The sequence below is a fragment of the Apodemus sylvaticus genome, chromosome 2 (assembly GCF_947179515.1).
Source record: "Apodemus sylvaticus chromosome 2, mApoSyl1.1, whole genome shotgun sequence".
Lineage (NCBI taxonomy): Eukaryota > Metazoa > Chordata > Mammalia > Rodentia > Muridae > Apodemus > Apodemus sylvaticus.
The window spans coordinates 4,410,261-4,434,475 of record NC_067473.1 but is presented as its reverse complement, the minus strand read 5'-3'; the positions used below and the strand labels follow the sequence as shown (position 1 = coordinate 4,434,475).

General features: G+C 44.8%; 2 protein-coding genes across 14 annotated transcripts in view; one reads left to right on the top strand and one right to left on the bottom strand.

Annotated features, from left to right (window-relative positions):
- Positions 1–10,295, top strand: part of Galnt11 (polypeptide N-acetylgalactosaminyltransferase 11) — a 33,053-nt gene extending 22,758 nt beyond the window's left edge. Inside the window, exons 7-12 of one of the 3 annotated variants that reach the window (XM_052172989.1) lie at positions 1,902–2,019; positions 3,486–3,638; positions 6,308–6,526; positions 7,691–7,795; positions 9,340–9,477; positions 9,623–10,295. In XM_052172989.1, coding sequence (XP_052028949.1) covers positions 1,902–2,019; positions 3,486–3,638; positions 6,308–6,526; positions 7,691–7,795; positions 9,340–9,477; positions 9,623–9,754 — 865 coding nt within the window. In that variant the 3' untranslated portion in view covers positions 9,755–10,295. Of the gene's footprint in view, positions 1–1,901; positions 2,020–3,485; positions 3,639–6,307; positions 6,527–7,690; positions 7,796–8,710; positions 8,781–9,339; positions 9,478–9,622 lie in introns of those variants that run through there. The other 2 variants (XM_052172990.1, XM_052172991.1) reach the window with 2 other exon arrangements.
- A 3,452-nt stretch (positions 10,296–13,747) lies between these two features.
- Positions 13,748–24,215, bottom strand: part of Kmt2c (lysine methyltransferase 2C) — a 227,668-nt gene continuing 217,200 nt past the window's right edge. For 10 of the 11 annotated variants that reach the window (XM_052172978.1, XM_052172986.1, XM_052172982.1 and 7 more), the window contains 6 exons: positions 23,200–23,342; positions 22,771–22,939; positions 17,883–17,999; positions 17,495–17,568; positions 17,227–17,335; positions 13,748–15,697 (listed from right to left, as the gene is read on the bottom strand). In XM_052172978.1, the coding sequence (XP_052028938.1) occupies positions 15,605–15,697; positions 17,227–17,335; positions 17,495–17,568; positions 17,883–17,999; positions 22,771–22,939; positions 23,200–23,342 (705 nt within the window). In that variant the 3' untranslated portion in view covers positions 13,748–15,604. The remainder of the gene's footprint in view (positions 15,698–17,226; positions 17,336–17,494; positions 17,569–17,882; positions 18,000–22,770; positions 22,940–23,199; positions 23,343–24,215) is intronic. The other variant, XM_052172983.1, reaches the window with a different exon arrangement.

The following is a 24,215-nucleotide window of genomic DNA, read 5'->3' as shown; positions in this document are numbered from 1 at the left end:
TGGATTAAAGGTGTACATCACCGCACCTGGCCTAGTAAGGATTCTTAAGGGGTGTAGTTTTCTATAAACCCAGCCAAAAGTTAAGAATAAGAAACTCTCAGTTGCCAATAAGTGCTGTGTAGCTTGTAGGAGATGTGAATGGGTAACTGTTTCCTGGAGTACTTTGGGCTCTCCTGTATCAGACGCATCTTCAGTTCATTACCACAGGCTGCATATATCTTCATTTGAGACCAGAAGTGTATTAGATTCCAAATTTTTTGTTGCATTTTAAAATATTTGCATATCTGTGATTGGATATTTCAGGATGAGACCTAGGGCTAACTTCAGTAAACTTGTGTTTCCATACACTTTCTCAACAAGAAGTCACGTCAGTCAGTCAGTCAGTCAGTCAGTCAGTTATTTATTTATTTATTTATTTATTTATTTATTTATTTATTTATTTATTTATAGTGTTTTTAAATTTTTTTCCTACAAGATATTTTGGTCATATTCTTTCTCTTCACCAACTCCTCCCAGATATCTCCTCCTTACCCACCCAACTTCATATTCTTTCATAAAAAAATAAACACAAACAAAACCAAGCACAATGAAAACACACACACAATGCCCAGAGTCTGTTTTGTGTTGGCCAACTATCATAGGGCCTGGGGCCTGCTTTAGGTGTGGCTGATACACCAAGTGCCATTCCCCGGGAGAACACCTCCTTCCCTGCGACGTCATTTACAAATGCTGTCATGGCTGTCTTAGTTTTGATTCTTTTGGAAGTACTTTTTACAGAGTGTTTTCCAGACATTTATACATAGGTCTTATTGTCTTAAGACAGATGGGGCCCATGTCATGTACCTGCCATACCTGGTTTATGCAGTGGTGGGGACTGAAGCTAGAGATTTCTGCCTGCTAGACAAGCCCCCTTACCACCTGGGCCACATCCCAAGGCCATGTGGAAATGTTTTTAGAGTATCTACTTTTCTCCTAAGCTTTCAATCTTGTCTTTTGTCTTGAGTATATTGATAGTTATTTTGGAGTCTGTTTAATGCCTTCATAACTAAAACTTTGCATCTCCACATTAATTATTGTGGACAGTTTCTCTTTTATGTGACTTATCTCCCTAATTGCCTGATTATTTATCTGTCTGTTCTTTTGCTAGACATTCTAGAGTCCTTGTTGAGTATTTTTCCTCTTTTCTATAGGCAGTTCAACCAGTAGAGCCTACCATGATTCCTTAACTCCAGATCAAGGGATCAGACGCCTGGAAGTTGGGATTAAGCTTTTCTTATTGCAGGACAGCTGCAATCTAAGCTTTAATGGCATTGCCTTTTGTTGGCAAGCTGCTGTGGGGGATGGAGGAACCCTCATGTAGTTTAGCAGTTATCAGCATCCCTGGCCAGGCCTCAAAGCAGATGTTAGCAGTGGCCTCTCCACCCCACCCACATGCCAAGCACAATGACTATAAATGTGTAGAGTGCTACATGTGCTTTAACATTACAGACAGCACTGCTGGCACAGCCATCCACCTTGAGAGCCACTGCTGATGTCTGTCTTTCTCAAAAATTTGAGATTTTCTGTGTTAGATCCTGGAGTCAGCTTTTGTTCCCCTCTATCAGGCCATTAAAGGGAATTATAGTCATTGCCTTTGGGTTCCTATCAAAGTCACTTACAATAAGAAAAGTACCTTGATATGTAGAATGTAACCTTATGCCAGATTCCTAATACAGCCTCGGCAATCCAGAAAATTCCAGTCTATGACCTAGCTTGTTTCCTATTAGATGGATATCTTTTATCCTTTATTGTTACCACTTCTTTAATGACAGCTAATCTTCTGTGCCCCAGGATCACAGAGACTTTGTAAACAGTTGGTAATTGGTTCTATGGAATGAGCACAGGCTGTGGCCCTTTTCTAGGTCACCTACAATGGCTGGAGGATTGTTTGCCATGAACAGACAGTATTTCAATGACCTTGGACAGTATGACAGTGGCATGGATATCTGGGGAGGAGAAAATCTGGAAATCTCTTTTCGGGTAATTTTGATTTTGTGTGTATTGTTACTGAATTGTTTGTAATAGAATATGATTGCAGTTTAGGGCAGAGGGAAACTCTGGAGCTCCACCAGCCACTCTGACTGCGGCGTCCCGGCAGACCGCAGCACAGAATTTAAGCATGTCTGTTTACAATTGAGAAACATACCATCACATTGCTTTAAAGGGCAGTTTTTTCCCATAACTTTTCAGGTTGAAAGTTTATATAGAGGTCAGTAGTTTAGTTTTTTTTTGTTCTCTTTTTAGCAAAAGTAAGTGACTCTCACAAATGGTAAGTGTATATGCGTCTGACAGACATAGCATGACGTGCATATGGAGATGAGAGGACAGTGTGTAGGAGATGGTTCTCTGCCTCTACCGTGTAGGTCTTGGGGACTGAGACCAGGTGCTGTCCTGTCAGCCCTAGAACCAAGTTCCTGCATGTCTCTGGCGAGTGTGAGGAAGGCCCCTCCTCCTGCCTTGTGGACCCTAGGGACTGGACTTGAGTCATTGGGCTTGGAGGCAAGCAGTTTGACTCACTGAGACATCTTGCCAGCCCTAGAATTAAATTCTTTGGAATCTGAGTCACTCTGTATAATTTATTTAAAAAATACTTTTGTGGCTGAGGAGATGGCTCAGTGGTCAAAGCACTTGCCTTGCAAGTAAGTGTAAAGGAGTCTGGATCCCCAAAGCCAGTGTAAATCCAGGTTGGCAAGACTCCTCATCTGTAACTGTAGCCTTGGAAAGCACACACAGATCCTCAGAGCAAGCTAGGTAGTGAGACTAGCCAGACAGGTGAGCTCCGGGTGGGATTGAGACCCCGTCTCAAAAGTATGAGGCAGAAGAGTGACAAAGGAACCCCACCCCCAAGATAAAATTTTAATTTAGTTTAGTTTTGTATGTGGGCGTTTTTGTATGCATGTATATCTACACATCAGAAGAGGGCATCAGATGCCATTAAAGGTTGTGAGACACCCATGTGGTTGCTGGAATTTGAACTTAAGACATCTGGAAGAGCAGCCAGTGCTTTTAACCACTAGGCTACCTGCCCATCCCCAAGAGTCCCAGGATTAACCTCAGGCCTCAATGTTCACTCTTATGTATGTGCATGTACATTTGTATGTTCATATGTGCCCACACACATGTAAATATGTATGCATGTGCAGGGACAACACATAAATACATATGAAAAACAAATTTTCTTAGAAACAAAGCATACGTTATAAGAAAGTACATGAAAACAGAAGACCAGGTAATAAGTGTTCCTTGTCCTTAAATCCTTAAGAGCAACCAAAGATGATGACACAATTGGTTGTATTTTTAATTTCAGAAGGGCCTAGTTTTTAAATGCCCCACTCTCTTCTGAGCATGTGTGGTGAGAGAAGCGCCTGTAAGCCGCGTAGCCACCATTCATAGGGCTCCGTCCTGGCGGGGCTGCTTCCCTGAGCTTCCTGTTTGCTTCTGGCCAGATCTGGATGTGTGGCGGCAAGCTCTTCATCATCCCTTGCTCAAGAGTGGGACACATTTTCCGAAAAAGGCGACCATATGGATCTCCCGAAGGCCAGGACACCATGACACACAACTCCCTGAGACTGGCACATGTCTGGCTGGATGAGTACAAGGTGAGTGTGCCTGGCCATGGCTTTGCTGCCTCCTGCGTCCTCTGCCTGAGTCTCCTTGGCCGACCTTTGCTGCTGAGCTGTCCTCTGGGCCCGTCTCACCAGGGTCCACTCAGCTCGGTTCTTACTCTTTGCTTGCTGGGACGTTACAAGTATCGGAAGCAGCACTGCGTTCCTGTTTCTACGCTGCCTACTGTAGCTTTGTTTTCTCTGCAGCCTCTTTATCACGTGTGATTCACACGTCAGCTTTGGAGCATTTGGAGCAGCTCTGTCACACCAGGAAGAAACACTGTCCCTGTGCCCACAGTGGCTTATCTGTTTCCTGGCTCCGCAGACTTTGATACAGCTCTCTCACATCTGTACCCTTTCCTGTGGCTTTCACTGGGCATTTGTGTTTTGACTGGCCTGTTCTCGGCACCTCACTGCTTCCTGTTGCTCAGGGATACTCTGTCCATCATTTGATGGGTATTTGGGTTGTCTACATATATTCATTCTCATATTCCCTCCCTTCCTCCGTCCCTCCTTCCCTTTCCTCCCCCCCCCCTCATTTTTCGAGATAAGGTTTCTCTGTCGAGCCTTGGTTATCTTGAAACTCACTTTGTCGACCAGGCTAGTCTCAAACTCAGAGACTCGCCTATCTCTGCTTCCTGAGTGCTGGGATTTACATGTTAAGTCTATGAGGAGGTTGCTGTGATTAATTGTGTGCAGTTGCTACTGTCATTGGTCTCCGTCTCCAGCCTTCAGCCCTCACGCTCTGGACCACAGGAACACACACAGCACACCTGGTTAGGTACCTGAGCTCTGGCTTTGGAAACAAAGCTGAATAAGGGAACGTAATCTGCCCTACGAGGTAAATGTAAATGGCAACAGATGCCCAGGCCTTGACTGCTGAGGAGGAGGGAGCTGGGAACAGAGGCAGGCCCCAAGCGCGCCAAGGCTCTGTTTGCCTCCTCCCTCTCCTAACCCAGCGCTCTGTGGAGCTCAGCCCCTTGAGTATTGTTATTCCCTTGTCATGGAGGGCACTCAGTGTCAGCTCAGGGGTGGCTCCTTTTTCACTGGTGCTGATTTTCCCAGGCTGTCACCTAGTGCAGCAGTGTGAGCTGAGGGCCGAGTTGTTCTGTTCCCCAGGAGCACTTGCATGTGACACTTGGCAGTGTCTTTTCAAATCGACCCAAGGCTTGTAAAATGATAAAATTCAACTTTCAAGTAAAAGATTGGAAGAAAAAAAAGTCACCAGGACTTGGTAGCCCACAGCTGTAATCCCAGCAGACAGATAAGGCCAACCTTGTCTACAAAGCCAGGGATATACAATGAGACCCTGTTTCAAAAACAACACAACAGAAAACCACTATAAGCTTGTAAGTGTGCCATTATGGTGAAGTGTATCAGTATTTGGAAGAACCACATAGCCATAGAGCAGTGTTTTTCAAGTAACTAGTGTATGTTTTGTAAGTCTTGCATGTGTAAAAAGATCAAAGAAGACACAAAACCAAATGTGCACTTCACCGCTTTGATTCTTATGTGCTATGGTAACTAACATGTCAGAGTTCCTGGGTTACAAGCTAGGCATGTGCTGTGTGGTGGTGATCCCAGCACTGGGAGGCTGAGGCACGACTTAATTAGAGGCCAGTCTGAGCTGTGTGTTTGTACTGTTTCAAAAAGCTACAAATAACTGTTACAGTATTAAATGTTTAATACAAGAGTAACTACAACTACTTGTAATAGGAATTTAAAAATACTTCTTCTGTTTCAACTACACTTTTCCATGAGGTTGTCTTTTTAAAACAGTGAGATGGCTCAGTAGACGAAGAGTCCTACCTAAAGGTGGAGAGAGAGCCACCCCATAGGATTGTAGTGCCTGCCACATACTCACCCAGGCAGGCAGCCCTCCTCACCAGAACAAAGCTTTCTGATTACAGCAACAGACAGCAGCAGGGTAAATATATGTATGAGCCACCTAATAAAAACTACAAGTTTTTGTATTGAAAATGAGTTTCTATTAATTAAAAAAAATTAAAACTATGTTGAGGTCTTTTTGTTGTTTTCGTTAGTGGTCATGTTTTTGAGAGTCTAGACTGGCCTGCAGCTCCCTACGGAGACCAGGCTGGTTTTGAAGTCACAGAGGTAGGCCTACCTCTGCCTCTCTACTGCTGAGATTAAAGGTATGTGTAACCATGCCTGGCTCAGTTTTAATTTTTAACGAGGTCAGTATCCATAGCTAAGGATCCTGGATGGGTTTATGTTGAGAATGGCAGACTAGAGTCTGAGAGCCATTGACCTGACACATTATCTGCTGAGTTTTTCCCCATTGTCTTCTGTGAAATGGGATTTATGTTATGGTTAGTGACAGGCATGTGGAAAGTTCCCATCGATATTTTTTGACATTAAGAAAACCGGCCGGGCAGTGGTGGCACAAGCCTATAATCCCAGCACTTGGGAGGCAGAGGCAGGTGGATTTCTGAGTTCGAGGCCAGCCTGGTGTACAGAGTGAGTTCCAGGACAGCCAGGGCTACACAGAGAAACCCTGTCTCGAAAAAAATGAAAAATAAAAAATAAAAAAACCAAATCAAAAAAAAAAAAAAAAAAAAGAACAACCAAAAACCCCCAAGAAAACTCAGGACTCCTCATAGAATATTTTATTTCCAGCAAATTTCATTCTTTTTTAAACTTAGGAGCAATATTTTTCCTTAAGACCTGATCTGAAGACCAAAAGCTTTGGGAATATCAGTGAGCGAGTTGAATTGAGGAAGAAATTGGGCTGTCAATCATTCAAGTGGTATTTGGATAATATTTACCCGGAGATGCAGATACCTGGCCCGAATGCCAAGCCTCAGCAGCCCGTTTTCATCAACAGAGGGCCCAAGCGCCCCAGAGTCCTGCTGCGTGGAAGGGTGAGCTGGCGGTCCTGAGGGTTTGTGGGGAGGGGCTGTGATTACAGAAATGTAACTGTTCTCTTTTGGGGACTTCCCTCTACTCAAGTAGAAAGCTTAGAAGTCTTAAATGTGTTTGCTGTTTTCACCGAGGTCAAGATCCTTACTTATCTGTACTCCTGCCTTGGAGGGACTGCAGCCCTCTGTAGGGTGTGTTGTATTCCAAGAGCGGGCCGGGCAGTGCGAGGCCTGAGAGGACCTCACAGGGATGAGCAGGAGTGCAGCCGCTGCTTCTGCTCAGACTCTCCTTCAGACAGAGACTGAAGGTTGCAGTTAATCGGTGTAACATGTAATAAGATGTCACACCAACACACTCCTGAGGTACACCGGGCCCTTTTCAGTTACACTTATGGCTTGAGGATCTGCCCTGAAGTTAGTTACACTTTTCCAAGTAATTTCTGAAACTGGCTTTCTGGAGGCTGGGGAGATGGTTCAGTTGATAAGGCACTTTGCAGCCCAGTGTGGGGATGGGAGTTTTGGATCTTAGAATCCTTGTAGAGACTGGGCAGATATGGTGGCCCACTTGTAATTCCAGTGCTTGGAAGGCAGAGATAGGATCCTTAGAACAAACCCAGCTGATGAGTTCTGGGTTTGGGACACCTCATGCCTCAGTGAACAAGGTGGGGAATCTTGTACAAGCATGCTTACACATTGTGCCCATTACACCCGTGCAGACACCACACACACAGCTGGAAAACTGCTGTTCTTACCTCGCTCTTTAACTTCCTAAGGGCATATCTCCCAACTTTTGTATTTAAGGAGAATGGAGCCTAGTACTTTTCTCCTTGTTTATAAAGCCCCAGACAAATATCTAGGTGTTTACTGAGTATTCTTAAGTAAAGATAGATATTTTTTGCCCATATAGTTGAAAACCCTTCCAGCATAGATCATCCCAGACCAGCATATACATAGGGTTTTGTTCTTTAGCCCAGGCTGTCCATATATTAATGATCTGCTTCAGCTTCATGACTGAATGATAAGTCACCATGCTTGGCTTTATGTCTTCATCTTAGCTCGTGGGTGCTTTCCTGGGACTGTGGACAGCACTCCCCACTCTGTGCACGTCCCCTAAGCACCAAGGTGTCATCTGCAAGGAAGTTTCAAGAGTACTATCTTCTTTTGCAGCTCTACCACTTGCAGACCAACAAATGCCTGGTGGCTCAGGGCCGCTCCAGCCAGAAAGGAGGCCTAGTGCTGCTTAAGGTCTGTGACTATGGAGACCCAACTCAGGTGGGTTGCACCTCCCCGTGCAGTCACCCTGCAGAAGGAAGCACTTTCCTCAAATTCTAGGTTGCAAAAGAACTTCAGAGAACTTTGACAGTGGCTGCTTTGTCTTCTCTGTGTTTCTCTCTCTGCCTTTGCCCGTTGTCTGTCAGTTGTTTAGACTGCTGTGTTTTTAGTATGGCATGGGAAGTGCTGCTTTTCTTCAGACCTTAAAGTCCTCAGTAGAGGACTGACCAGAGTCAGATTTTCCTGACCAGTTTTATAGCTCATTAGGGGACACTGAAACAGAATTTTGGTTCATTTAATCCACAGTTAGTTTGTCTTTTCAATATTAAAATATAAGCAGATAATTTAGTTTGGTTTGTTAGTGCTCAGGCTGACAGCATAACCTAACAGTGATTTAGACTGGAGGCTCTGTCAGGACTGGCCTCTGATGGCTGTTCCATTTTAGGGTTAGTATCACAGAGTAATAGAAAAAACACTTGGCCATTTGACAAATAGAATGTATGCCTGGATATTTCTAGAATATACTGCTTAAGAAAAACCGGTTAATGATTGTACACACATTGGTCAGAGGACAGAGTGCAGTAGTGAGTTCTTGAATCATGTGAGGGCAGGATTGGAAGTGAGGGCATCAGGCTTGGCCGCAGGCACCTTTCCACTGAGCCATCACAGGCACAAGACTTCCACGGGCAGACTTACTGATACTGTAGCTCCTTAATACTCAAAGTGTAATAAACTGCAGTTCCATGTTGTATTGGTTTCAAGTGGCCAGTGCAGGGCCTGAAGCAAGGCTGGGTGTTCTAACATCTACTGGGCGTGTCTCACTGAAAGCTGGATCCCGAAACCAAGATCATTTGCATTTATATCCAAGGGATACTCTGCCTCAGGGTGACCCAGGTAAAATCCATCATCTTACAGCAGACATTGCTACCTGACATTGTGGCCAGAACAGCTTAGGCACATCATTATCCAGCAGACCAGGACTGTGGTAAGTAATCAGCTTCACACGTTCTTGTCCACAGCTCCTGTAGCTCTTTGAAGCTGTACAGGTCGGTGACTTAAAAGAATTCTGTCACCAGACTCTAAAACTCGAAACAATTTACAATGATGTGATCACTTAAATTCAGTTAAATCAGTGTCCACTGCCTGGGTTTCTTTGGGATAACACTGTTAAGCTGGCTGAGAAGAGGAGGAGGGGTGGCTTTGTTTTGGCCTTATTTTTGGTGGGCTCTGAGCATGGTTGGTGTCACTCATGTGATGTCAGCAAAGTGGGCAATCGTGGGGGCAAATGACAGAGGAAGCTGCTTTATGGCTTGTTCAAGAGGGAAGGAGAGGAAGGTGGCCCCACAGTCCCCTTCAAGGACATGCCCCACGACCCAGGGACAGAAGGCCGCCTTCACCTCCCAGTTGACTGTTTCTGATGGTTGAGGTGGTGCTTGGGGACAGTGTGAGTGGTCAGGGGACCACACACTGAAGCCTTATTCAGGCCATTCCAGTACCTACAGCAGTGCTTGTTTTTTAAAATATTTTTTTGCTTTTGTTACTAGGTCTGGATTTATAATGAAGAACATGAGTTGATTTTAAACAACCTCCTTTGCCTTGACATGTCAGAAACTCGCTCATCAGATCCACCCCGACTCATGAAGTGCCATGGGTCAGGAGGATCCCAGCAGTGGACCTTTGGGGTGAGGAGCTTGCTTGTAAACAAGGTTCCTTGTGGGAGGACAGGAACCTGGGCTTTGTCTAGTCCTGACATTTCTGCGTCTTCCCTGCATGCTGCAAGAGTGGTTGTTTTTACATAAAAGTAAGTCCTTTTTCTTGCCTTTTTAGAAGAACAACCGGCTGTACCAAGTGTCCGTTGGGCAGTGCCTGAGAGCTGTGGACCTGATGGATCAGAAGGGCTCTGTCGGCATGGCGATCTGCGATGGCTCCTCCTCCCAACAGTGGCGCCTAGAAGGTTAAAGGTGGGCCCTGGCTGGAGACAACATAATTCACCTGGTTTTGACACGCCTGCTATAAATCAAGGTGCTTTATGAAAGATGTTGCTGACGGAAAAGGCAAGAACCTTGTTGGAGGGTGACATCTCAGGAGCGTCACTGGAATCTGGGTTATTTCCCAGCTGCTGTTAAGGGATTCTTGTGTATCCAGGGAAAACAGAAACTAATTCTAAAGAGTTGGGTCTACAGAGTGTAAACCCAGGAAGTAGGCATTGCTATTCATATTTATGTTTCTCGTATTCTCCCTTGGAGATGGAATGGTTTCTGTCTAATCAGGAACTTGTCACACTTTCCTTTCATAGAGGACTTCATAAGAGATTTTTTTTTTCTACTGCCATCATGTTTAATGTTCCAAATAGATTTTAAAAACTGTTTGAGTGCATAATACTTTTAGCTTCAGAAGATATCATGTATATTTAAGAGGCATTTAACAATTATAAATTATTTTGATGACTTAATAGTCTGTCTACATTGAATAAAGGATCTTTTTGATCATTTAACTAGGATGTTTGCCTCTTCCATCTCAGTCTTGCTTTGGGGCTAGCTTGAATGTAACAGGAAATACTTCAGGATGATGGCCTGTTAAGTTAGACAGCAGTTGCAGACTTCAGGAAGTGGCAGTTCCTTAGCTTGACCTGAGTGTATCTGGATACATCAGTTTGCTTAAGACTCTGTTAAAACTGCTAAGTAGAAGGATCTTAGAGAAAAATCCCCCTGTTGTAGACTTCAAAGGTCAACTGGTCCATCTGGAAGCAGAGAGAGAGAAGTGGTTTTAAACTCAACAATGGCCACATTGACTGCCATGTTACTGAATACAGGAGTGGGCTCCTTTAGAAGATCAGAGTGGATAGGAATGCATGAGCAGCTGCAGCTCCTACAGGAGGCCCAGTCTGAAACGGAATGGATGGATGGGCAGGCATTACTGTGAGCGGACATCATACCCATATCTGTTCGATGGAGCTGTGTTAAGGTGGTAGAGTATGTTTCAGCAGGGAGTGCTATTAAAGGTAGAAAGGGTTCTTTCATCCACAAAAAATAGTCCTGAACATTTCTATAGCTAACACCTTCTAAAACCATGCTGCCAGAACTAGAAATTCCAACAAGCATATCTGTCTGTAATTATGGTGAGACATTTCAGCATGCCTTTTGAAACCTGGATGACACCTTGACAAGACACACTGTTGCTAAGCTGGCCTGGTTGGGAGGCACTCCACTCGGCACCAGAACTCATGCTCCTCTTATGGGTGTCAGGTAAGCGGCTCCAAGGTAGCAAATAAAAATCAACTATAAAACCTCGAAAACAGCCAAGTGGTTGGTATGCTACCAAATTCCTTGGACACTAGAGATTAATTTTTTTTTGGGGGGGGGGGTTGAGACAGAGTTTCTCTGTGTAGCCCTGGCTGTCCTGGAACTCACTCTGTAGACCAGGCTGGCCTTGAACTCAGAAATCCGCCTGCCTCTGCCACTCAAGTGCTGGGATTACAGGCGTGCGTCACCACCACCCGGCCTAGAGATTAAATCTTAAAGTCCTATCTTAGAAAAAAGTACATTTGAAGCTCAAGGTAGAAGTAAATATGAAATGTCAGAACAGAAATGAAATAGGAAACAAAATTATTCCTACAGCAAGCTGGCTTGCCAGTGTACTTGGTAGACATCTAGCTAACATGAGAAAGCTTGGTGGCATCAGGAATCACGGGGCTGTGGGCGAGGGCAGAGCAGAGTGCAGCCCTGGAGGGGTAGGCAGGCTTCCTGAGCACACTTCCTGCTGCTCAGCCACGAGGCTCACAAACCGCAGCCTCCCACAGCAGCTTTCATTTATCATCCAAAGTGGAAAAAGGGTGGCAGGAACAGTTTGGCGGGATATAACAACTCAGCAAAAACTATGGAGAGCTGCCTGGAGAATGAAGAGACGGGAGGAGCCAGACGGAACCCTGGCCCATGAGCAAGCCTCAGCCAGGAGAGCAGCACACAGGATATCCACCAAAGGGCTTCACGAGATCCTCTGAGCAATGTGGGGAGCAATCCAGGGTCCGCAGTTCTGGATCCCCTGAGAAGTGACCGGGTGCACAGGTTCCTCATCAGATGACAGCATCAGCTCCTGTGTGCTCAGTCCAGGCTTTGACGGGACACTTCCTCAGCTCCAGCGGGACAGATGATTCACAAGGTGCACATCTCAGCATGCTCATCTGTGTAGAATGCTGGCAGCCAGGTTATTTGTTGTATAAGGAGCCAACTATTACCTCTGATGTTCAAAGATTAGTCTACATAAAAGTGTTGGTAGGGAGGAGGAGAGAGAGAAGTGGAATGAAAGTCCTCAGCCTAAGAAAGGACATTTATAGGTAACCTCGTTAATGTGAAAGTTTTGTACAAAAGGCAGGATCCCTGAGTTCTCCCTCAACTCAGGAACCTTTTACTTAGGACCCTAGCCAGGGCAGTCCAGCAAGAGGTCAGGCATGGACTTGAAAAATGAAGCAAGAAAAGTATCTAGATCTGCAGAATGTGTCCAAGAATGGAGAAAAATAGGAAGTCTTCAAAAATACTTCCACAAACTATCCCTGGTCATAGTGCTGAAATTTCATTATGTTTCAAACCCAGCAAAACAGAAATGCATACCCAGCCAACCATTTTGGTCAAGTGAAGTATTTAGGTCACTAGACTAGGCCAGACCCTCGTACACATGGTCCAGGCAGCAGCTTTCTTTCTTCAGACACAGGGTACTGGGAACTGAAGGACAGCAGTTCTAAGGTGAACCAAAGTGAAACTAACCTGGTTTTTCCAGTAGAGACAGGTGCTGGGCCCATTGTGCCCCAGGACCTTTGTATCTAGTACAAGGTACCAAGTGTGCAGGCAAGAAGTTACACGTAGCGATGCTGTTGACCAGCCCGGCCAGCATGGAGCTGCAGTCTCAGGGCTGCCCCTGTTTTCATGCTTAGGAGTCACTGTGAGGGCTCAAAGCTGGAAGTCAGGTGTCCATGGAGGGTACCAATGCTGCCCTGTGGACAGATGCTAGCACTGTGCAGTCCTCTGCAGTCTTCTGGGTACATCTCTCCCATGCCCTCACTGCCCCGGGACAGTATTTAAGTGACTAGTCCAATGGGTAAGACTTTCTTTCCTTTTCAGGCCTTGATAGGCAGTGAGGAGTCAGCACTGTTCTAGTAAAACGAAGGCATTCCTTCCCTCAGCATCTGATGGTCAGTGTGCATTTGGAGGCAGAAAGGATATATAGCATCAGGCAGGAGCTCTGAACCTTCCAGATTAGAGAAAGAAGGGGCTTCTGGAGATTATTACTATTATTATTGTTCTTATCATTTTGAGACAGGGTTTCTCTGTGTAGCTGTTGTGTGTGTGGAACTTATTCTGTAGACCAGCCTGCCCTCGAACTGAGAGATCCTGCCTCTGCCTCCCAAGTGCTGGGATTAAAGGCATTTTGATTCTTCATAGCATCCTTCATTGCTGAGAGAGGGTCTTGTTTACATTTATATAGCCCAGGATACCCTTAAATCCACCATCCCCCTGCTTCACACGGGATTCAAGGTGTGCCACAATGCTTGCCTCTTAGCAGCTATTCAATCTGACATTTCTACCACACAGAGGAAAGCTGAAAAGTAGCTTGAAGAAGGGAAAATGATACAAAACCAAAACCTGTCTAAGTGGGCCGGCAGCAGCACACACTCTGTCCTGTGGTCCTGGCTTCTCAGGAGACAGATGAGGAGGTGAGAAGGCTGCTTGAGCTTGGGCAGCACAGTGAGACTTCATCTCAGACACAGAGCAATGAGCAGAAACAAGCAGGCTTTAAACAGCGAACCAGCTTGAAGAATGGTCTTTAATCTGCTGTGCTATACCCTAATACAAGTTCTCTTCCATATCTGACTGAGGGAGGGGAGCCCACAGCCAGGGAGCATGGCTGAATTTACATGCAAACATGACCAAAACCCACAGAGAACACAGTGCACATCTATAGATGTAAAATATTTTATTTGTAAATGGTGATCTTCTAAATCTGTGTCCACAAATTCCAAAACCCATAACACTCTGTATACTTCAAAAAATTCAATTTTTGCCAACATTAGATACTATTTTACAGAACAGAAAACAACCAAACTCGGCAGGACAAATACTGGTAGGATGTCAGAGTATTGTACAAGAGAAGAAAAATATTCAAGAAACAAATTTCATACAGCTATTTATCAAGAGAAAAATATATACAATTGATTTATTCTGTAAGATAAAAATACACCATGCCATATACATTACAAGCCGAGAGCCGAGTCACCGAGTGCCCGCAGCTCACAGTCCACTCGAATTGTGCACACAAAAACTTCATTTTATACTCAGCCCGTGAAGTGTCAGTACCAGAATTTTAAGTACAAAATAAAAAGCTAACCTGGTTCAAATGCTGATTAAGTTTCTACAAGCAAACACAAAACAGTGTGTTTTTTTATTAAAGAAATGTAAACAAACAAGTTCATACAAACACATTTTAAAATTACATCTTCGAAAAACCCTATTGCCAGAGTCCTGCAGCTGGGAGCATAATCACATCTCTCACTCTCTCCATCTCTCTTTTTTTTCTTTTTCAAATTTTTATGTTAAATAGAAGGCTAAGGAGTTGGGTTAGGTCCCTGCTACATGACTCTATGTTTACATGATTCTGTGAGGTTGGAAACAAAGTTCTAATCAAAACTACTTTTGCTGAAGAAAAAATTCAGCCTCCATTTGGGTTTGTGTTTAAGCCGTTATTCACAGTTATCACAAATTGTAAGCACAAAAAAACCTGACTGAAGAAGTAGGGATGCAACAATATAATATGAAACATTAGTTTAAATCACCAACAGCTATAAAAGTTGTTGTAGCACACGCTGCTGTCAGAAGTTAGGTGTAGAAAACAAGCACTAAGAGACAGTTTCCAAAAAGCCCAGGCATACTGGGGCAAAATTTTGGTTATTACATAATTATAATGGCATATTTAATAACACAAAATTATATTGTAACATCCCTACCATGGTTATAAGCACCCGAGCTGCTGCAGCGCCTGGTAGCATTTGGTCAATAACTATTTTTATACTGTTTTTTTTTTCAAAATATTTACATGTTTGTACAAAGTAACAGGGTTTGTTAGTTCTGCAGGTAACAGCAGCAGCTTGGCTTTCTTCTAACTTTTATTTAAAAATAGCTTCATTCACTTATTCAATAATAAATACAAAAAGTTTCTCTTATTTTACAGAAATCAAAAACTACAATAAACTGACTCATGGAATCAAGTATTCAAATGTATTTAGTGCAAGTTATTATCCCTTAGCTCTATCCCTAAGGAAGTCATCTCAGTACATTCCTTGATCAGTGGTGTCCACTTTAGTTAAACTGAGGGCCTGCCCCTGTCAGTAAGGCGTGGCCAGCACTCTGGACAGCCCCCTTCGCTGGTGATTTCAGTCTTACATTCATAGGAAGGCCCCCACCCTGGGGCAGGGCAGCCACCGGCTCTTTGCCCCAGTAAAAGTTTCTCCTTAGTGAGACTAACAAAACAAAAACAAAACAAAATCCACCCACAAGGAAACAAAAGGAAGAAAAAAAAAAAGAAAAGAAAAAAAAAGTGCTGGACCGTTCTGTGACTCTGCCGACCTCTGTGCAGCAAGGCAGCCTAGCTGGCCCCCTGTGCTGTGCGTCCTGCAGACAAGGGCTGAGGAATCAGAGCTCCCAGAAGCTGTTTCTCAAAAAGTCAGAAAACAAAAATATCTTTCTGTCTGCAAAATCCAATGAAGTGTTGAGTCGCCTCTTCCTAGGGACGAGCCACCCGGTGAGATAGCAAGGAATGCATTCAGTTCATCCACTTCCGGCAGTTCACCGCTCCACAGTGACATGGAATCTTGTGCTGGTCATCTTCAAAGTCAAACTTATAATCATAGCAGAGCTGCCCATGGCAAAGAGACAGTGTGAGACAGGGCAGTGCTTTCTCTCCTCTCTCTCTCTCTCTCTCTCTCTCTCTCTCTCTCTCTCTCTCTCTCTCTCTCTCTCGCTGAGTGAGGCTCTGGCTTCTCACCGTGTTCTCTCCACCAGAACTCCCTCAAACCACAGATGGCTCCCTGGTTTGGCCTGTCTTCAGACAGCATCTAGAACCTACCGGCGCCTCATGTGTCACCAATTAATGCACGGACTGAGGACATTCTTTGGTCCTGTGATGGCAAAAGTCAATCCCATCTTTTCCTCAGTGGAGCACGATGGGTTCAGGATATCCTGAATCTGGTTTTCAGCCATGGCCACTCTGGCTCAGGGTAAGCTAGTGCTCCCCTTCGAGAAAAAGCTGTTTTGGATCAACATTCAATGGCTGTAGAATCTTTACTCAAATCCCAGGCCAACCAACTGGGCGGCTGGAGAGCAGCAGGAGTCCCACCAATTAAGTCCCATCCCCTCTACCCCTAGACCCCATAAAGCCAAGGGAGGGAAACAGTCAGTATCTTGAGTCTTTCTTTCCTAATGCAGACAGACATCAGCCACTCTCTGGAAGACTGCACAGAGAGGAAGGCTGCACCTGCTGTGGAGCAGCTGTGAGGGGACAGAAGGCACTGCCTTGTCCTTGTGTTAAGTGTTTGCTGAGTAATAATAGGCTCAGCAACACTAGAGGACTAAGATGACGAGATGATGGGAGCTGAGAGGCTGCTCTGCAGGCCCTGTCCTGGAGCCGGTGACCCGTAACCTGGTCACATACGTATGTTCCTAATTTTAAAGGCAAGTTCTACAAAGACTAAGTAAACAGCTGTGATCTCACACTCTGCCTACAGAAGACGAGGGCTTCATCACAGAGACCACACCCAGGCTTCATCACAGAGACCACACCCAGGCTTCCTGACACCGCAGTCTTCCCAAGAGCTTTGCACTAGACACTAATTCCAGATTCAGAGCACTGAATTCAAGGTGCTGATGCCACGTGTGAAAGCCAGAGCTGAGACACGTAAATAGGACAACTGAGGACAGTAACCATAGGTGACGAGGAGCTGGCCAAAGTCATCTCTGTGAGATATCGAGAAACAAACGTCTCGGCCTACATGAAACATTTTAAAGACAAACCAAAAACATACACTTTATATATATGATGTGAACATTTCCAAGTGTGCACACGAGCTGTCAGGAACATATGGCGTCCCAAACTTGTGCCTATAGTCCTTGCAATAATATATCATGTGAATATATCACGTCCCTGTGATTACCAGAGAACTGTGACGGCACCATCTTGAAAGGGGCTTGTCAGACTGTCTAGATTAAGGGACAAAGGAAGGATCCTCCTAAGCTACATGGTACTATATGGTGGGTTCCATGTGGCTTTACGATCTACCACAAGAAGCTGGCTGAAGTAAGATTAGCAGATGGTGAAGCTCTAGGCTGAGGCTGCAGGCTAGGAACCGCCACACCCTGGTACAGACCACACACGCCTTCCCCCCTTACCTCTTCTCCTTTCTGGATCCTCCTGTTAGAGCTGATGATAATCTTGTGTCCTCTCTCAAAGGTCACGACTTCAGCCACACAGTTAGGGGCACAGGAATGGTTGATGTACCTGCAAGACACATCAGAAAACTCAGTGTGAAAACAATGAAGAGCTTCCCCCACACAGAGGAAACTAAGACTGTTTCTATGAAGTGTTAACAAAGTGAGTTTGAAATTCCGCTGCCCCTGCCCTAGCAAAGCCCTCTGGGCCATGGTCCTCCTGTCTCACCTTGCAGGCCCTCCAGTGAGTGTGGCGTCAATCACGTGGTCATTGTCCATGCGGAACATGTACACACCTCGGTTCTAAAGAGAAGGCAGGTGGTCAGTGTGATCTGCATCTCCCTCCCTCACACTCCGGCTGTGCTGGGAGCGCCCTGCTCACACTCCTGTGGACCCTGCCAGACACAGCTGGTGCATTTGCGAAATGTCAGAGTGACCATCAGATGACAGGCAGTAATCTGGGTTACATATGGACAAGTAACACCAACTGCAGAAAGATGACGGTGAAGCAAAGAGTTGCATGAGAGCTACTAAAGGCTGCAGGGTGGCTTCTGGTCACAACTGAGCACATGCAGCTGAGCTCTTCAGGTCCTGCCTGTGGCCAGTTTATACAGTACCTGAGACTCATAAAGCTTCTCCTTCCGGTTGGCAACTTCATTTCGAATAATCGTTCCAATGTACTCGATGACCATGGTGTGTTTTTCAATGTCTCTAGCAGCATACAGGCCCAGTCCCTAAGTGCAAGGAAAAAGGATTGTAAATAAAACATTTCAATATACCCAACAGACCTTTATTCTCCTCATCAAAACACATTGCTCTTGAAGTCTTATGAAAAGCCATAGTTAAGGTTTAGTTAAAAGATCTAACACCACTGCTCCAGTCAGCTTTAACACCATCACACTGTTCCTGTGTCCGTTTCTACACTGCCCTCAGGCCTGGCTTACGCGATGACAGTGTGCGTGCTCCCTGTCTGTGAATGAGTGACTGTGCTCCCAGGAAGGTTACTTGGGATGCCCTTCCCTTATCTGTCCCACCTTTCACTCTGGAAAGGCACCACAGGAAGGACCTCACTACACGTGGCTTCTCAGTAATGATCATCCCCACCGCCGGTACCGAATGCCAGGTAAACGATAGCTGACAAGCTGCCCACTTGCAACGCCCACATCTGCTGCCCACAGCAACACCATCTCTGTAGATGCTACTGTGGTCCTGGTAGCTGCATTTTCCACTCTGCTTGCTGAGTAACCACCAAGCAGGTAAGCCAGTGCTTTTGATATGAAGTTAGCCCCAAGGAGCCCCAGACAGTAAACATTCAGTACAATAGGAAAAGGGAGAAGAACTATAAGGAGTTATGACTACTACAAAGTTGTTTCAGATTTGACTGAGTTTCCTAGAAATGACAGAATACAGCAAAACAGAAAACATTACTTTGTTCTAGTATCAGGAAAGGTGGGAACAATTCAGTTTTTGGAGTTCTTCCCAATAAAAAAAATTCTGAGGTGAGTAGAGAAATGTACAGGATACATTCCCAGCTCTTTTTAAATGTTTTGAAATAAGATCTCACTAAGTTGTTCAGGCAGTCCTTGAATTTCTGATCCTCTGCCTCAGCCTCCTGAATGGCTGGGGCGACAAAAGAGCCTGACACCCTTACGCCTTCCTTGTGGCTCACACTGTCTACACCAGTGCCTGGTGGCTCACACTGTCTACACCAGTGCCTGGTGGCTCACACTGTCTACACCAGTGCCTGGTGGCTCACACTGTCTACACCAGTGCCTGGTGGCTCACACTGTCTACACCAGTGCCTGGTGGCTCACACTGTCTACACCAGTGCCTGGTGGGCCTTGTTCTATCTTAGAGGTGGCAGGAAACACAGATGCAGGCCAAGAGTTCAAAAAAGTTGAAATAAATGCAATGTTTATAGATAATCTGCATTTTGTTGCCCTAATTTGGGTTTGTGCTTTCAGTTCTGACCAGGGGAGAAACTATGGTGAAAGGGAGGAATGAAAATCAAGTCCTCGTGGAATCTGCCAGACACTCCACTGGAGCGCAGAGTACGGAGCTGGCCAGTCAACGATGCCAGCATGTTGGTTGTCCCAGGTGTGGCGCAGATGTGAGCACACCAGAACACAAGAAGGCTGTGAGTGCGCATCAGTGCTGTCTGGGTCAGCATAAGCAAGCACTCCAAACTGTCTGAGGACCTACGGTATGGTCATAGCAATAGCGCCAAGATTAAGTTTAACAAAGTATATTGTATGCTAAATAGCATTACAATAATTGGATATACAATGAAAGAAAGTTAAAAAAAATTGAAGTTCGTTATACAGATAAAATACTAGAAGAATATAACCCGAGTGTGTATATAGGCATGATATAAACTTGTATGCTTGTCTATATAAAAACCAACCAAACAAAAAAGCCAATAAATAAATAAATAAATAAATAAATAAATAAATAAATAAATAAATAAGGAAGAAAAAAACTGGAGTTCTGGTAGGCATGTTTCATACTGGGAAAAACCTAGCTCTGCAAGCTAGTACAAACTGAAATATGGACAAAGTTCACAAAACGTTAATTCTCAAAAAGGCAAGTCCAAACGCCAGTCATGAGAAGCCAACTTCACCAGCAATCAGGAGCTGTAATTAAGACTCAGTGCTAGAGATGGGAGACATGGCTCTGTGGTCTAGGGGAACTGAGTTCAGTCAGCTCCCAGCACTTGTGTAGCAGCTTACAACAGCCTCTGACGCAGCTCCAGGGACCCAGTGCCCTCTTCTGGTCTCTGTGGACATGCATTCTCACACAGTGCGCATACTCATATGCAGACATAAATAAAAATGAGAATTATCTTCTTTTAGAAAGATCTCAGTGTAGGCGTACACCTGCCAAGCTGACACATAAGAGAAAACCAGACGAGAGCCGCAGACTGCAGGAGGAAACCAGCAGTTGTGGCCTTTTGGGGGAAATATGTTATTCAAAGAAAAAGCAAATATAGTTTTAGATAGAAGCTTTACTTTTTTGATTATACTCCAGAAAACTGAAACTATCAGTACACGAGGATATTCTATGGGGTACTGATGGCACAGTGTCAGCTGAGAGGTAGTCAACGGCCGTGCAAAGGGGCAATCACTTCATCGTTGTGAAGCATCACACAACTTACTGAGAATGTGATGTAAGACTCAGGTAATGTAAAAGTGATTATAGATAATATGATTCTATTTTCATAAATGTGTCCATGCATGTATCCCTAAGATATAAATACTACTACCATTACCACAGTCACTGCAGACAGTAATGGTGAGAGAAGACATGACAGAAAGCCGAAATTCAAAGAGGACTCAGGAGTGTCAGTGAAGATGGCGGCCTGAGGGCAAGGAGAGAGAGCAGTGCCCTCCACCACGCATGTGCATATGTGTATGTACAGTAACAACATTTAAAAGTGACTGAGGTGAGCCGGGAGGTGGTGGCGCACGCCTGTAATCCCAGCACTCTGGGAGGCAGAGGCAGGCGGATTTCTGAGTTCGAGGCCAGCCTGGTCTACAGAGTGAGTTCCAGGACAGCCAGGGCTACACCGAGAAACCCTGTCTCGAAAAACAAACAAATCCAAAAAAAAAAAAAATAAATAAAATAAAAAAAAATAAAAAAAAAGTGACTGAGGTGAACTATAAGTTGAAGACACAGTCAAGATCCTACTAAGAGCATTCCTCACGAATGGGAACAGACACAGAGTGAGCAAGCTCTAACATCTACACTGCAAGGGACGAGAGGCAGCTGGAAGCAGGAGCGACAACCTAACATGTCCACAGAAGACTGTGTGACAGGGTCACCGCAGAGAAAAAAGGTTGTGAACCAAGATGAGACAAAATGATCAAGGGCGAAGGGCTCACAACTGCTTGTTAAAATGTCTAAGAAAGATCATCCAGGTAAAGTAGAAGACATTTCAGAAGAGCAAAACAAGGGAACCGAAATCAGAAGTAAGAAAGGAAGCATAAAGAAAGCAGCTGCCATCTAGGCCGTGGCACTGCGGAAGCCCTCCGGAGCTGGGTCTGGAGCTGGGCAGGCTCTGGGTCTGTCAGCCTCAGAGCATTGTTTCCTGTAGCCCCTGCTCCTGGGATGCCGACTCTGAGACCATTTATTACTCAATGCCTTGCTCACAGCTCTGGCTCATTACCCAGCTAGCTCACACTATCCTGTGTCTAGCACAGGGACAGTTATCTCTCCTTCAGTGTCCCCAGCATTTCACTCAATTCTCTTTGGAATCTCTCCCTGCAACTCCTTCTATCTGCTCATGATTTCCCAGAATCCTCTCTCTTCCTGCCATTATCCCACCTCCTATTTCCTGCCTCAGCTCATGGCCAACAGCTTTTTTATTGACAGGTGATACTCAGCCTGAAGGTCACAGTGCTCCAGACTAAAAGGTTTCATCAAGAGGAAAAAGTGATAAAGAGAGCCTTATGCTAGACACATTTGCAAACTGTCTAAGAACAAGAAGATTCTTAAACTACCAGTTAGAAGGAAAGCACTTGCACTCAACTTTTAAGAATTTTGATTGTTGATCTAATCTCTACTGTACATACAAACTGGTTTCCAGGAAAAGGCTGGAACTTTGGAGGAGGAGTAACAGAATTTTATGGCGGGGTGGATCTGAAAATACTGAGGCTGACTTAGGCACGGATAGACAACAACATGAGTTGTAGGAGCTTTAGACTTGCATTCTGTGTCAGGAGAGTAGCTGATTAGACACATCAATATTAAGACCACAAACTGAAGACTACAGGTTCAATTTTAAATGCTTTGTCAATGGGAAGCCTTACATGTCTACCAGAAATGTGCAATGATTTCACAAAGAGGCAGTGCTAAAAAGATATAGCTTCCAAATCCACAACATTGCATGAATTTATCCAGTGTTGTTGAAGACAGGGCAGCCCAGATCTCCTGACCTGCCTTGCTCTATGTATTTTCAAGTGCTGGCATTCATTTTAACTTTTAACTCGGTGCACAGAAAATCCAGCACAACCTGTTTCTCCACAGCCTTCAACACAATATAAAGATGTGAATTCCTGAGGAACGCTTTTTACTTGAGGTCCAACATCAAGTTCTTCTTTTTTGGGGGTTTGGTTTTTTCGAGTCAGGGTTTCTCTGTGTAGCCTTGGCTGTCCTGGAAATCACTCTGTAGACCAGGCTGGCCTTGAACTCAGAAATCCGCCTGCCTCTGCCTCCCAAGTGCTGGGATTAAAGGTGTGCATCACCACAAAGTTCTAAGGCTACAAACCAGAGTCCTCATGTTAAAAATTGACAAGGTGGAACACAACTTTCAAAGCATGATTCCAGGGTTGGGATTAACTCAATGGTAAAGCACTTGCTTAGTACATACAAAATGCTAGGTTCAAATCATAGTACCACAAACATAAACAAAGAAACAGGCAGACCTGATTCTATCTCTGCACCCAATGTGTAGTAGCTTTTCCTGGACATCAGCATCTTGAGACCTAACTCCACTTCATCCCTTACCTGGATCCGAGAACGGGCCAGATACACATTAGATTTCCATTCAGTCTTCATTCTCCGGTACTGGGATGACTTGGAGTGGACGAACTGCTTACTGTAGGGTGCATTCAGCTCTCCAGTGACTGTGCTCTGAAACGACTTTGAAGTGCTGGTGCTATTCAAGGTGTGAGGCCTACAGATGATGATGTACCAACAGGACAATAAAAGGACAACTGAAGACACCTCTGAATAATGTGAAAGTCACTCGAATTAAAAGTCTTACTGACAGACACAGAAAGCTGCCTAGCAGAGACACAGAGCATCTTCTGAAGTTGTCAGGCACATACACAGCCAGAGACAGCAGGGTTTGTAAGCAGCAGACAAATCAAGCACAAAACCCACTAAGGTGCCTAGAAACCCTGGGCTGTACTATGTGAAGATGAAACAAGATACCTTAACACAAACCTCTTGACATGGGCGCTCATCTTAGGCTCAGAGCGGGCACAGCCTGTGGGGTTCACGGCCAGGGGGAGCTCCATGAGAGGGTTCCGGCCATAGCGGAAGGTGTAGTTCTCACACGCCTCAACCCCAGGCAGCTGAGAAGAGAGGAGCAATACACAAAGGGTAACTCATCTGGCCGAGGATGTACTCTTCAGCCAGGCCCAGGGTGAAAACAATTTAGCTATGGTTTTTAAGTTTTCCTCCCAGTCAGTGTCCTATTTAATAATGAGACTACAATCATAACTATTTCAATAATATATAAATCTAATTTCAAAACAAACCTTGGTAAGCCCAGGGCACTTTTTCTTGAGGAGAAGATTAACTCCCAGAATACATCAGCCAAAGCCCTCCTGATGCGACAGATCTGAAGCTGAAGTCACAAGGTAATGGGTGTGTTTGTCTGGATGTTTAGATCTCACAACAGCTGCAGGTCATCTCTGTGGTTTAGTTTCTGGATCTCTACTCACTTCTGTCCAGTGTGACCATGACACAAGGCTGTCACTCACTGTTCTAGCAGTTTTGGTGGTAAATTAAGGTCTACTTGAAAGGAATTGAGATATTCAAAGTTTCCTTTATATTTATTATGTTCTTTAAAATTCATTTTCCACTTACTCCTGTATGTGTTTGTGTAGAAAAAGGACGAATGTGCTGGTGTATATGTGAGTGCTGTGTGAGCCTCTGGAGGCTAGACGGTGAGCCGTGGACCTGGCTCTTTCTGTCCACCATACTGGACTTGGCTGCCAGGCTTGGTGCAGGGCCTTTACATGCTGGGACACCTCACCAGCTTGGTCTTTTTTTCTACAATGTTTGCTCTTTTTTTCTTTTTGTAGTTTGAAGAATCCCACCTAACCCTCAAGATTGTGAGGCTAGCACTGTACCACTGAACTAGAGTCTTAATACTCTTCTTACTTTTTTAAAGTTCTGAGATAGGGTCTCAGTAGGTTGCCCAGACTGATCTTCAACTTCTA